Source organism: Oryzias latipes, chromosome 22 (genome assembly GCF_053564925.1).
Source record: "Oryzias latipes strain Hd-rR chromosome 22, Olatipes_Hd-rR_3.1".
NCBI lineage: Eukaryota > Metazoa > Chordata > Actinopteri > Beloniformes > Adrianichthyidae > Oryzias > Oryzias latipes.
The window spans coordinates 20,586,819-20,599,721 of record NC_136258.1 but is presented as its reverse complement, the minus strand read 5'-3'; the positions used below and the strand labels follow the sequence as shown (position 1 = coordinate 20,599,721).

Sequence of the window (12,903 nt, the reverse complement as noted above, 5' to 3'; positions counted from 1 at the left end):
GACAAAAAGGAAGACGTTGCACCAAAATGATTAAAAAATGTCATGGTTGACTTACCTTTCCAGTATTTTTTATTCAAGTAAATCTGCTGTAGCAAGAGGATCTTATTTGAGACGGGGTGAATTTTATTTTGAAAGGAACTTAAATGAACTGCTGTCTATATCTATGCATAAAAACATAACAGTGTAAAAATTAAGTTATTGTAAATATTTAAATGCTAAATTTTTAAATAAATGACTTAATGGCCACAAAAACATAAAGTGTATTTTTCTGCGTAATAAAATAGGGCTTTGTGGCTCTCGCTGAGGGTTGGTCAGTAAGAAACTGGCTCAAATGGCTTTCAGCATCAAAGGTTGCAGACCCCTGAGCTTGGTCAGTGCAACAAGGTTACCTAATGAAGTAACCGGGCTATAATTTTCTTTAATGAAACCAGCTTTAATTCAGAACTTAGTTTGTAACCTGCCCCCACCCCCTACCAAAACCTGTAATGGATGAATCAGACAGTGAATTCTAATCTTTTCAGTACTCCCTCAGTATGAAGGTTATTTGTTTCTGATCAATTTGTATAAATTGTGTCTATCAAGAAGTAATTTTCCCCTCTAATCTGAACAGATTGCTTCATCTCAACATCATTAGTGAGCTGCTGATATCCAACACCACTGGTACACCTGTGAGACCCCTTCAGACATCCCAAAATCCATCTGGGTGATTCTTTGTAGTCCAAAAAAATGTTTTCTCATCTTCTTTTTTCCCCTTGTGATTTTAAAATGTATCCGAGCAGAGCAAAAGGAAAATCATCACAAATACATAAAATAAAAGTCAGACACCGTAAGCGGCTACCTGTACAATGCTGACATGAAACAAAAGGGAACACCTGATTCTGCTTATCAGTCACTGCTAAATTTATTCAAGTTGAAATCAATTGTGTTAAAAAAAGGTTTTCATTTGGGAAAATGCATTAAAGGGTCAATCATCTTCAAGTGAACCGGTTTCAATTTAAAGATTATTACAGATGAGGCACATTATTAAAGGACTGCTATAGAGAGCAGTTGAACTGGTAATGATATGAGTGTCTTAAATGAGGTAGTGGAACTACAGACTGCTCAACAAAAGCTCTCCCTCCCATGAGAACCAGAATAAAAATTCCACCTAAACCTCCACTGCACTGAATACATTAGACTGAGAAATCTAGTCTGCACACAGTTTTACACAAGTGAAACTCTGCTCTTAGAATGAATTTTATGACCAGTTTTTGCCAAGATGGTTATTGTCAAGAGATTTATCTTAAACTACGAATCAAATACTGTCACTCCAAAGCTTTGCAGATTTGTCACTCTAAAATGCTGCAATACTGCCCTCTGCTGGTAGAAAACTCCATGAGGTTCCGAGAAATTTACTACCAGCTTCCCTCATAAACTATGAACCTGAAGCCATTTTTTTTTTATTTAAAGCCTGAAATATTTTTTAATATATGGAAAATCCATTAACCCTTTCACCATCACTCAACCACAATTTTGTGTGATTGTTAAATACAGACTTCTAGACAAAAAAAAGTAGCGGTGCAAGAAGCCCACAATGTTATACTGGGAATGCTATAGTTGTTTATCAATTAAATGCTTTTCCGATAAACTCCAGGAAAAAGTTCCTTTGATCTGCACAAGTTACTTTAGAGCATTAAATAGTCATCCCGTTTAATATGTCTCTTTAAATCCCATAATTAATCAACTGTACTTCAGGGCTGAGTAAGAAAGAATCAAAACACTTTTTATAAACATTTATTCATCTTTATTCGCCAGAACAAACCATTTTAGACAAGAACACCGTATTGTTTCAGAACATCTGTGTATTTTGCGATCTTGCCCTCCACGTTCTTCTCTGCCAGCTTGCTTAGCTTAACCAATGTCTTTTTCTTGACATAGTGGAGCTTGGCCTTCTCTTTTCTCTTCTCCTCCAGAGTGGCTGTGATAGCCTGGTACTTCCAGCCGACCTCGTGGGCGAGACGCCCAAGGAGAGCAAACTGAAGACAAACGAAGCAACAGAAACTTAGGCTCTGAAATTACTCAAAGAAATTGTTTTTATAAAAACAGAAAATTGCTAGCATAGAACATGTGTGCAATTATCACCTTGCTGGATTATGCTTTAAACAAATATTGACCTTTATCTGGCAACGGTTCATTAAAACATGGATTTATTTATTCTTAAGACTTACCTTGCGAGAGGGCTTCAGCCGCACAATTTTAAGAGCAGCTGGCACAACCACGCGCTTTCTCTGCAAGTCAAAACCAAAGATTTAGTAGGAATTTAAAAAACAAACATTTTCCACTGATGGAATTGCGTTGTCACATACATTTAAAAACTTTTTTTTTAACAAAAGATGTGATTTAAAAGTCAGACAGTTGGCCATAGGTCATCAAACAGTGGCACACCTTGTCATAGGGAGGTGGGATGCCATCAAACACCTTCAGCCTCTCCAGAGCAGCCTGGCCTCTCTTGGTTTTGTGGGGCAACATGCCTGTTGGGAGCAAAACATTCATCAATTTTAACGTATAAAAACAAACACTCTGGATCTTATAAACACATCAAATCCTTGCTTAACTCAGAAATCAGATCCGTAAAGTTTTGGATCATCAGTGATTCAATCAGATTCGGGATAAAAAAAGTTCATCATTGTAAAGCAAGGATCCACCTGATACACAACTGTTCTTTTGTCCCATGTAATTTACATCAATACACCAGTGTTGCACTATTCAATGTGTTCACACCCCACCTCTAACTGTCCTCCAAAAGATCCTGCTGGGAGCTCTGAAATGATACGGCCCACGAGACGGGTTGGTGTTCATCCTCTTGCGCAGGAAAGCCAGGTACTTCACTGTCAGAAACAAGTCAAACATTAAACTATGTTCTATCCACCAGAACGGCTGAGAATTGATGTATGCTTGTCTCAGATGGTAGTGCATGTACAATGTTTTCAAGGTCAATGAAACTCAAATACAAGTGGGAAAACATCACAGACAAACATTTATAAAATAAAAATTAAAGCCAAAATTTCAATATTGACTTACGCTTGTTGCGATAGAAGTTGCCAGAAATGTTGATGCCTTCACATCTCACTATAACCACTTTGTGCCCTAAAGAAAGAAAAAAAAAATGGACAAATTAAGAATAAAAAAATATAACAAATTGATCAATAATCCCAATTGTCCAAAATCTCAGATACATATAAAATTCTCATTGTCCTTAAAACTCAACCAAGGGAGAATGTGGAATCATCATAGATGGAGCCAGTAGCCAAATACCATTAGAGATCGTTTATAACTTACCCAGCAGAACTTGTTTAGCCACAATGGCAGCCAGCCGGCCCAATAGATGACCCCTGCCATCTATCAGCAGAACCTGCAAGGAGGATTTATTGTGTTAGTACACTGCGACATGTGGTCGAGGGGGTGTTATAATGAATTTACATTCAAATTACGGTGATTTAAATTTCTAATTGTACACAACTAACGGTGAACAAAAAATAACTCTTTATTAAACGAGGGGAAAACTCTTAAAAGCTACAAAATTTTAAATCAGGCCGGCTAACTTAACGATGATAGCCCCTAGCGTACACGTCAAGCATGCTAATGCATCAACTCCCCTTCCAAACAATACGTAAATATATCGTTACGGTAAGATATTACAGATCTTTCCTAAATAAGAAAGTAGCTCAATTAATTAATCTCAAAATCACCCAACTAAGTGCAAACTACTAAAGTTGACGTAAATAAAGTAAGGCTAGCAAGCTAATCAGCCCTTTTCTTAGGGAGGCTGCCATTATGAAGGCATGTTCTCTCGGCTTCTCGTCTCAAATGTTTCAAATTGAGGCTAAGAGAATGACCCGAAAATCACAAATTTGGAATCTATTGCAACACAAATGATCGCACAATACAAGTGAACCAAGGACAAAAGACCAGATACACTAAACAGTGAAAAAACAATGAATATGTGTAAGCAGCTTCCACGCACCTTATTGAACCGGTCCGCCATGATGAGCGAAAAGAAAGACGAACGGGGTTGCTCATGGTAAAAGGCAGGGGTGGCAGGAAGTGACGACATTTAAGTCTTTTTCATCCGTCTTTTTCGCACGTTCACATTTCCTCGAGAGCATGATGAGTGCCACCCATAGGCTGTAAGGTGCAACCTGAATAAATAATATTTAAAAAAGAAAACAACAATAATAATATTTTTAAAACAGTCTATATATTACCAACCCATATTAATTTTAGCAAGATAGTCTTTATAACAAATAAAAAAAAATCAACATACATAACTATTTGGTGCAAGATTTATAAAGTACGTTAAAAAACAGTACATACTTGAAGTTAATTGATTTCAACCAAACTTTATTGACACTTCTTTTCATGACACATCAAGGGTTCATTGTAAAACACATAATGACCCATCCATCCATCTATTTTCTATAACCACTCTGTCCCTTTTGGGGTCACAGGGTTGCTGGAGACTTTCCCCGCTGTTAGGTAAAGGGGGGGTAAACCCTGGTTGAACAGGTCACCATTCTGTTGCAGGGCACACAATTAACCTACGAAGAATGTTTTTAGACTGTGACAAAAAGGTCTAAGTGCCCAGACAACATGCAAACTCCACACAGAAAGGTTTCAGGTGGGATTCAAACCAGGGCCTTCCATTGCGAGGCGAACAAGACCGTGTAGCACAAAATGACCCATCATTTCTTTTATAAACTCATATTTTGGTTCACATTGCAGCCCTTAGCATGATAACCCAAGATACAATTGAGCAGCCTAGTTTGCCGAATACAAAGCCTGTTATGGTTTGACATGTAATAACTTTCTTCGTGTTTTGTCCTGCAACTCTCCAGTTATTACCTGAAATCACCTGTCTGATTAATTACTAAACAACTCCTTTGGTTAAAAATACTCATAAAAAGCAAGCCTTTCCCACCTTAACAGTTTAAAAAACATTTAGTTTACTTTTGCCATTTACTAATTACTCTGATCACTTTCAGTCAAAGTACTAACAAAAATTAGGCACAGAAGGCTCCAAGTGGGGATAAAGTAATAAGAAAGTAGCTTATTTTCTATTTGGAGAAGTTTTCAACTTTGACAGATTTTAAAGATACCACTTCTGATTACATCAGGCTTTAAAGAAATACCGTTAAATAACATGCAATGATCTAAAAACTGCATTTCGACATTTCTACTCTGTTTTACTTGCAAACACAAAACCCAAAGGACAGTAGTTTAACAGTTTGTGTAGTGAGAACAATGTTGTGTTGTTCTGAAAAAGCATGGAAGTGAAGCAAATGTAATTTCATGAACAGTTTTATTTATTTGTCAACACTTACAGAGAACATCCTATATTATCCGGATTTGCCAGATAATACAGTCTGCATTGTTATCGGTGTGTTTACAAAAAAGGCGCCTCTGATGACTGAAGGTTGGACGTTTTGAAGGGATTGACTCAGTCATCGTGCTTCAACTTTCTGATCTTTCCCTTGTGGCGGTCAATGTCACGCTGCAGACGTTCAATCTCCTTTTTATGGTGGTCGATTTCCTCCTCGTGGTGCTGCCTCAACGCAGCCAGCTGCTCCTTTTCTTTACGTCTAAAGAAGCACAAAATGTGATTTAAAAAAAAAAGCCAAGACTATCAGCACTGAAGTAAGATGTTAATGCAGGATAAAATGACACATACTTGAAGTACAGCTCCTCCTCAGCAGCCTGCCTCTTTCCCATGGCTCCACCCGCATCTCTAATGGAGCCTCCGCCTCCTCCACCTTTCCCTGCACCTTTACCTAGTTCACCCAGCTAAGGGAGGAGCAACAGACCACAGAAATCATCAATGAATTCAATCTTTGGTGCATTAATGTTCACAAACCTTTTAAACTACAAACTTTAAAAGTTTATAACTTTCCCCCCCAAAAAAGCGGTCTGGCTGTTGACATAGAGATTATTTTAACAGAGTTAGAGAAGTGTTATTTTAAAACATTTTAAAATATGTAACAGCCAGATAAATATTTTACTTCGTACTGATTCAAGACGTTTTTAATATCAGGAGCTAATCTTATAATAAACGTACTTATTCTTGGCGTGCACCCAAAAAGAAAGTCTGGTATTTTATTTTTCTCCAAAACAAACTTCTTCCATTATTTAATACAAGCATATGATTTTGATTCTTTGTGAACATCGCACTAAGAACATTTATTTTTGAGGGTCATTTTTAATTTCAGCCAAAAATAATATTTATACATGCAAATATACTGAATACGTAACCATTTTTCCTGGTTTTCATTAGTAAATTACATTTTAAAAAAATACCAGTCCTGATTAAGGGTCAGAAAGTCTAAAGGTTAGGCACCTGTTATTTCCGATTGTTTCGGAAATAAATCTTTTATTTGTTTCTATTTAATTATTATTTTATTATGTTAAGATATTTTCCTGATGTTATTAATTTTTCTTGCCTCCCATGCTTTGTCATGTTGCGCACTTACGGCATACGAACAGATATGGCTGTTCTTGTCTCATTTTAAATAAAGTTAGGGGAGGGGAAAAAAACTTTTGTTGATAGGACGTCAGGTAAAAGGAAGAGATTTAAACGATTAATGAAGGTCAAATTGTGAGAGAAAAAAAATAAGTTAGTTTCTCAGAATGTACATTTTGACTAGTTATTGCAATAAATTTGACATTTTTAAAAATAAGTTCAATAAAACTTACTTAAGGACCGTTTAACCTCAACATAACTATTTAAATGTATGTGTTACTAACAAATATATTTTCCAGGGAACCTTTCTTATCAATTCAAAATAGTTCGATTCTTCAAATAATGAAAATTATGTGTAAAATTACGTAACTGTTAATTGTAAAAGAGAAATGAGTTGGCAGTTGGCTGCCGCTAGCAAACGGCAAGGCTGAATGATGATGCAAATAAAATTGGTCTAGCATCAACGGTTCTCTATTCAGGAAGACAGTCGAACAAGGTAATGTCGGGCTTTGTATAAGTTACCTGGTCGGATGACATTCTCAGCTGAGAGGTGACAAAACTCCTGATACCGGGCCTAAGGAACCTCGCCATGTTTGATTCGGCTAAATGAAAACAGCGCTGACACTGGAGCTTGTCCTTGTCTGCAAAAACACTGTATAGGATCAAACCATTAACGCGGGTGACTCCACACGTGTCACCGTGTCTTCAAAATCAAGACACCAGAATATAAAATGTATTCGGTAAAATTTCAGAGAGTTAAACAATCGCGTTAATGGTTTAAAATTAATACAAAATATGGTAGATAAGATAAACATACCATGAAGGAAATGGAAGTGCGTGTTTAGTAATGGTACAGTCTCAAAATGACAGCCGTTTTCACGTACTAAAAGATACTGAATTCTTTATTTCGTACGTTAATAACGTGCAGTATTTATTCATATTTGAAATTAGCAATTGTAACAAAAATATAAATATATAAATCCCGAAAAAGCATCATTATTGATGTAAAAACCCTACAAAGTTGAAATAAATGTGTTCAAAAAGATAAATTCATGTTTAAAGGAATCTTATGTAGGAAATTGCTGATAAAAAAACAGCACAATTGTTGCAGCACTGCTCTCATCAGTGTCTCAAGAGGCAACATAGTTCAACATTTAATAAATATTAACACAAGGAAGGAAAAATTAGAACGTTAAATGTGCTTTCAATAACTTTATTTAAACACATCAAAGACAGCAAACAAACCAAACGTCTGGCTCATGCGTTGAAACCTTCCCAAAGTCCCCTTTGCTCATCAGCCAAGGATGGGCCACAATCAAGAAAAGAAACTAAGCTTTGAATTAACTTAATTGTTTAAACCAAATTCAACCCCCTTTTCTTCTTTACAATTATCCCCATCACTAACCAATAGTTACATATTTACAGTTGAAATTGGACCCTTGGTGGAAAGCAAGTGCTACAGAAAAAGTAAAACATCCACTCTTTTTGCATAAAATGAAAATCTCAATTCTAACTTTGAATCAGAGTCTTTGCACTGCTTTATTTACAATTAAAACTAGAAACCTAAAAGGCCTAAAAGGTGACCAAGCCTCTGCACATCTCCTCAAACAAAATACGGAATTTGAGAAAAAGGCCTTTTCGTAGAAAATCTCTACAGAGCTTGCCAGAAAAAAAAACTGTCCAAGAAGGGTTGCGCATTTGGGAAAAAACAAAACCGACCTGTGCGTTTATTTAAAAAAAAAATCTTCTATTAAAAGATAATGGCCATCATTTCGGCATCCCACTCTAAAACATTTAATTTTTCCTTTGTCTCTGAATTAAGTTGTCAATTGAAAAAGCCAAATTTCTTCAAAAAGAAAAATATCAGTTCTAGCTGGTAAATCCATCCATACTCTGACAATACCTCCTTTTTTTTTTTAACAATTATTGTCCAGATGAATTGCTAACAAGTGCATGGGAGATTTCAGAGAAAATAAGAGCAAAAGCTTTAACAAGAAATTAGTTTATCAGGCCAATATTTTGGTTTTGTGTGAAATAAAAGTTCAAAACAAACTAATGGAAAATATGTCCAGAAAAGACTAAAATAAGTTAAAACAAGTTGGGGCTGATGGGAAGGACATCCAGATGCATCACAGGGCCAGGAGAGGTCTGCGAAAGCCCTTTGGAGGAGGCAGAGGTCGCTGCTCCTCCTTCCAGCCCCGTCAGTCCTGCTTAACACTGCCCAGGGCTCTAAGGCGCTCCAGGAGAGGAGGGTGAGAGTAGTGCCACATGGAGAACAACCAGTCTGCAACTGGGAAGCCCAGGTTGTCCTTGTTGAGCTTGATGAGGGCAGAGTAGAGCTGTGAAGCCTTACCCATACTGCGCGCAAAAGCATCTGCCTGGAACTCAAACCTACGACTCAGCACTGTTAGACAGAAAGACAGCAGCTGCAAAGACAACAAAAAAAAAATTATAAATATATAGTTTTGAAAGTTTTGTTGTAATTTAGCATTTATGGAATTTCATATTTACCTCATTGTACGGAGAAAAGATGAACTGGAAGATAATCATCAAGCCAATTAAAGTGGGCTGGGTGTTGGTGAATCCAAAAGCTACAAACAATTCCTTGCGTCCGATTAGCACAGCAAACAGAGAAAAACACAAGAAGGAATTCATCTGTGGAGAGAGGAAAAAAAAAGGATGAACTTTTATAAAATTGTAACAACACATGCAGCTAAATATAGTTTTAGACACAACAAAAATAGTTGGTATTATTTTACCTGACTGATGACAATATTCTTGACGGTGTGACCAAGTTTCCAGTGGCCAAGCTCATGACCCAAAACAGCAAGGATCTCTTGGTTGTTGCATCCTTGCTTCTTGTTCTGTTAAAACAAAAAAACTGATTTATGAGAAAAGCAGCATTTATGCCACTAGATTACCAGATGATTTACAATCTTTGAGGTTTTTTTAGTTTTTTTTATAATAAAGCCATTAAAATTCAACCACAGGGTTGGGCGAGAAATCGATTTCATCGATCAATTGGAATTTGCAATTAAAAAGTAAGAGTAAGGTCAGGTCAGCCCGCCCGAGCGTTGAAATAGCAACTAACAAAGAGGAACTTGTTCATAAAAACAGGAACACTTTCTACAGTTTATATGGAACTGCATTGGTTTTGTGACTCCAGACTTGAAGCAACAAACCGGATGCCTGAAGGCTGTTGCTACCAAAAGTGGGAATACAGTGAATTTGCTTCAACCCCCGAGGAAGTGCTGCTCTGTTCAGGATGCTAAAGCGAGAAACATTTTTACAGCTTGTATTTTTTTGCCCTTTGAACTAAGGTCAACTCCCAAAGGAAATGTTAAAATAAAAGTTTCTGGTAAATATAATTCGTCATTTGAAATTTTTGTTTAAGGAAGTAAAATAAAAAACAATCAAACCAAACAATCAACAATCAAATTTATTGTAAAAAAAATTGGAGATTATATTTTCAGGCCATATTGCCCATCGCTCTTTAACATAAAGGCAGATAGTACTTTCTAAAGATAATATCACTTAAGAGTTTAAAGAACTCTTGTTAATGAAGACAAATCATTTTCCGATTTAAAAAGGAAACTTTTCCAACCTTGGGCTTAGTTTTGGACTCGCTCACAGTCTCGTCGTTCTCCGTTTCCTCGGGCTGCGACTCTCCAGCTTTGTTGAGAGGGGAGTAGTCTTCCAGCAGAGTGTCAAACAGCACGATGCGTTTATTTTTAAAAAACCCGTAGAAGTAAGCATTGCTGTGGGACGAACGTTTGGAACCTGAAATTACAGCCAAACGTGTACATTATAGAGTGAAGTACCGCCAACAAGCAGCACAAAACAACAACAAAAAGAAAAAAATTAGAGGAAATTACCTTCAACTACATAAATCTTTGTCAGAGGGAAGCTGATACTTTTAGCCATATCTTCAATTGCAGTCTTTAGCTCTCCCTCTGGCAATGGGGTGAACTTGTCAAACAGAGGAGCAATGTAATCAGCATAGATGGTCACCAGTACCTTAAAACAGATGACATAAGCACATTAACCATCCAAACAGACAAAAAATTGCAATATTTAAATATACATGACCCAAAAAAGATGTTTCGCTACTAACCAGAGATACAGCAAGAGTAAAAAGCCAAGCATAAATGAAGAAGTAGTCTCCGCCTATTTTTATAATGTACAATAGCAGTGAGGTCACAGGTAGCAGGATGCATTGGGTCACAACAAACTTCTTCACGGCATCTTTGAAGAAGAATCCCAAAGTCTGAAGGGAAGATCAGACGTCAGTTAACATCTCTATGCAAGGAAGCAACTGGATTCCTTCAATTGATACATTTTACACTCAAACTGAGCTCTTCAAGGATATTAATCAACTTACCTGCTGGTTAAAGCCATGCTTTTCCTCAATTACAAATGTGTTATACAGACTCCAAGGAAGTCCAGTCAAGGCACTAAACAGCGTGGCAAGTGTGAGAAAGACCAGGGACTGGGTTATCTCGTGCTCCGGGGTGAATCCAAAACGAGCTGCTAGAGACCCAGCGATGTCCCACAGAAATGGGATTCCACCCAGCAGCAGGATCAGCTGAAAATGTTTCGATAGATGAGCATCACTTCGTGAACAATTTGACACTTATATTAAAGAAATGGCGACTATTGAGTCTCTCACCGTTCCTTCCGTCTCCGAATAAAGTCCAGACCAAAAGCTGAAGTTGCTTTTATCGAGCTGATAAAGACGTGACTTCTCAAAGGTTTCAGAATCCATGATCTTTCCAAGTTCCTGAGGTACATGTGTCGTTGATCTATATGTTCTCCTCTATAAGGAAAAAAGAGACAATGTTAGGAGATGATGAAAACCCAGTAAAATAAAAATAATAATTCAGGTAATTCAGGTTTTAAATGAAGTTAGGTTCCAATTAGGTCTAATTTTAAGTCAATGAAATGCAAAATTAACTACAAAACCAATGGTACTTCTGCATTTACTTCCCTGTGCTGTACAGCTTTGAAGAGCAGAATAAAACCATTTATCGAAATAAAAAATATTAAGATTTTTAAGGTGCAGTAAATGTTGATTATTTGATTCGTGTCACACTTGTCAGTACAAAATTTAGGAGAATTATAAAAATAATTAGCAAAACAAAAACAAAAAAGAATCCAGCTTTTTCATGATACATTTATTCAAATAAACAAATGTATAACAGATATTTAAAGGGAGCAATATAGGAGACAAAGCTTTATTTTGAAGGTTAATTTTCACAAAAACCTTTGTAGATGTTCAAATAAAAAACCCAAAATATTGTATATAAATAACAAGCAAATTAAGTGTTTTTATTCACTTCAAGTACACATATTAGGTATAAAATTATTTTCATTTTCACACTTACTTAACTTACGCAAGCACATATTTTACTTAAGATATAAAAACTAAAGAAACTTTTGGGTGAAATTTGCACACGTTTCTCTGGAAAACATGTAAATAAAGGAGTGACTTTTCTTAAATTTCTGTTTCTGATCCCGATTGTTGGTTAATCTGACTTTTCTTTCAGTTATCGGCGAAAACAAACAACGAGTGACATGAACAAACCTGTCTGTAAGAAAGGTAGGCCTCCCACAGATACACTGTCCACGAAAAAGCCAAAACAGCATAAAATATCTGTTTTTCCACCGGAAGATTAAGTATGGTTTCCAGCATCTTGGCAGGTAATATTTTTTGCTGCAATCCTGTTGGCTCGGTCCTTTTACGAAGCCTCGCTGGCACCCCTGCTAAAGGCTACTTAGCTTCCGCTCAACAACAAACGGATACACGTTTTAAATCCAAACGACGAGATAACTTTGGCAAAGTTAAAGTGTTACGTACAAAGTAAAAACACAATCTTTGCACACAGTTTCCATTTTCTAAATTGAGGCCATGACGTTAAAATATCCCTCCATTCATGCGAGATGCTAATCGAGTGCCTGTCGGTGATGCGTTTCGATGAATTCAGTCCCCCGGAAACGCCTAATCAACGTCTTTGGTTCTGTGCCGAATTGATATACTCGTTTTGGTTTAAGATTCTTACTTAAAACTGTCGTGCCAATGTTTTAAAAAAATAAGAACTCTTTTAAATATGATTTTAAATCATTACTCTTTTGTGGGCTTTTAAATAGCTGTTTTTATTAGAAAAAAAAGTTTCAATACTTTTTTGTGATAAACCCTCAAGTAAGAATCAGTAAAAATTAAGGATATAAATTACAACAGCATATTGCAAAAAACGTCAAATCTATATACTAAAGAATACATTTATTATAAAATCTACATACTATTGCAAAAAATTAAATGAAATCTGAGGAGGGCCTTTATTTTTGTTAGATTTTTTTTTTAGATATTCCACTTTCAGTGGTAAAAATTGAAACCTTGACAACATTCCTTA

At 36.4% G+C, this 12,903-nt stretch overlaps 3 protein-coding genes and 2 non-coding genes across 5 annotated transcripts; all 5 read right to left on the bottom strand.

Annotated features, from left to right (window-relative positions):
• Positions 1-1,760: 1,760 nt before the first annotated feature.
• Positions 1,761-4,160, bottom strand: rpl13a (ribosomal protein L13a). Its single transcript, XM_004082243.5, has 7 exons — positions 4,004-4,160; positions 3,319-3,391; positions 3,061-3,126; positions 2,766-2,867; positions 2,425-2,510; positions 2,208-2,267; positions 1,761-2,015 (listed from the first exon to the last, which is right to left on the bottom strand). Exons 1-7 carry the CDS (start codon positions 4,091-4,093, stop codon positions 1,806-1,808), a joined length of 687 nt encoding a protein of 228 aa, XP_004082291.4. The 5' UTR covers positions 4,094-4,160; the 3' UTR covers positions 1,761-1,805.
• On the bottom strand, positions 2,592-2,671 carry LOC111946896 (small nucleolar RNA SNORD50). Its single transcript, XR_002872709.1, has one exon. It is a non-coding gene; the product is annotated as a small nucleolar RNA SNORD50 (small nucleolar RNA).
• LOC111946894 (small nucleolar RNA Z195/SNORD33/SNORD32 family) lies at positions 2,934-3,014 on the bottom strand. The gene has a single exon (XR_002872707.1). It is a non-coding gene; the product is annotated as a small nucleolar RNA Z195/SNORD33/SNORD32 family (small nucleolar RNA).
• A 1,161-nt stretch (positions 4,161-5,321) lies between the features above and the next one.
• atp5if1b (ATP synthase inhibitory factor subunit 1b) lies at positions 5,322-7,366 on the bottom strand. The gene is made up of 4 exons (XM_004082246.3): positions 7,311-7,366; positions 7,016-7,145; positions 5,708-5,820; positions 5,322-5,618 (listed from the first exon to the last, which is right to left on the bottom strand). Exons 2-4 carry the CDS (start codon positions 7,082-7,084, stop codon positions 5,477-5,479), a joined length of 324 nt encoding a protein of 107 aa, XP_004082294.1. The 5' UTR covers positions 7,085-7,145; positions 7,311-7,366; the 3' UTR covers positions 5,322-5,476.
• Positions 7,367-7,690: 324 nt separating this feature from the next.
• zmpste24 (zinc metallopeptidase, STE24 homolog) lies at positions 7,691-12,514 on the bottom strand. The gene is made up of 9 exons (XM_004082248.5): positions 12,078-12,514; positions 11,163-11,309; positions 10,875-11,078; positions 10,608-10,760; positions 10,369-10,510; positions 10,098-10,273; positions 9,253-9,357; positions 9,005-9,148; positions 7,691-8,919 (listed from the first exon to the last, which is right to left on the bottom strand). The coding sequence occupies exons 1-9, from the start codon at positions 12,183-12,185 to the stop codon at positions 8,695-8,697; spliced, it is 1,404 nt and encodes a 467-aa protein (XP_004082296.1). The 5' UTR covers positions 12,186-12,514; the 3' UTR covers positions 7,691-8,694.
• Between the last annotated feature and the right edge of the window lie 389 nt (positions 12,515-12,903).

What these genes read in the sequence shown, in the direction of transcription:
- zmpste24 (XM_004082248.5), bottom strand. Translation starts at nt 12,185, where the DNA reads ATGCTGGAAACCATACTTAATCTTCCGGTGGAAAAACAGATATTTTAT. An exon ending in CCTACCTTTCTTACAGACAG is followed by an intron (nt 11,310 to 12,077) that starts GTTTGTTCATGT and finishes TTTTCCTTATAG; the next exon opens with AGGAGAACATATAGATCAAC. An exon ending in AGAATATTGTCATCAGTCAG is followed by an intron (nt 9,149 to 9,252) that starts GTAAAATAATAC and finishes CTCTCTCCACAG; the next exon opens with ATGAATTCCTTCTTGTGTTT.
- rpl13a (XM_004082243.5), bottom strand. Translation starts at nt 4,093, where the DNA reads ATGTCGTCACTTCCTGCCACCCCTGCCTTTTACCATGAGCAACCCCGT. An exon ending in TCCCACCTCCCTATGACAAG is followed by an intron (nt 2,268 to 2,424) that starts GTGTGCCACTGT and finishes TTTGACTTGCAG; the next exon opens with AGAAAGCGCGTGGTTGTGCC. An exon ending in GGCTGAAGCCCTCTCGCAAG is followed by an intron (nt 2,016 to 2,207) that starts GTAAGTCTTAAG and finishes GTTTGTCTTCAG; the next exon opens with TTTGCTCTCCTTGGGCGTCT.
- atp5if1b (XM_004082246.3), bottom strand. Translation starts at nt 7,084, where the DNA reads ATGGCGAGGTTCCTTAGGCCCGGTATCAGGAGTTTTGTCACCTCTCAG. An exon ending in TGAGAATGTCATCCGACCAG is followed by an intron (nt 5,821 to 7,015) that starts GTAACTTATACA and finishes CTCCTCCCTTAG; the next exon opens with CTGGGTGAACTAGGTAAAGG. An exon ending in GAGGAGGAGCTGTACTTCAA is followed by an intron (nt 5,619 to 5,707) that starts GTATGTGTCATT and finishes GTGCTTCTTTAG; the next exon opens with ACGTAAAGAAAAGGAGCAGC.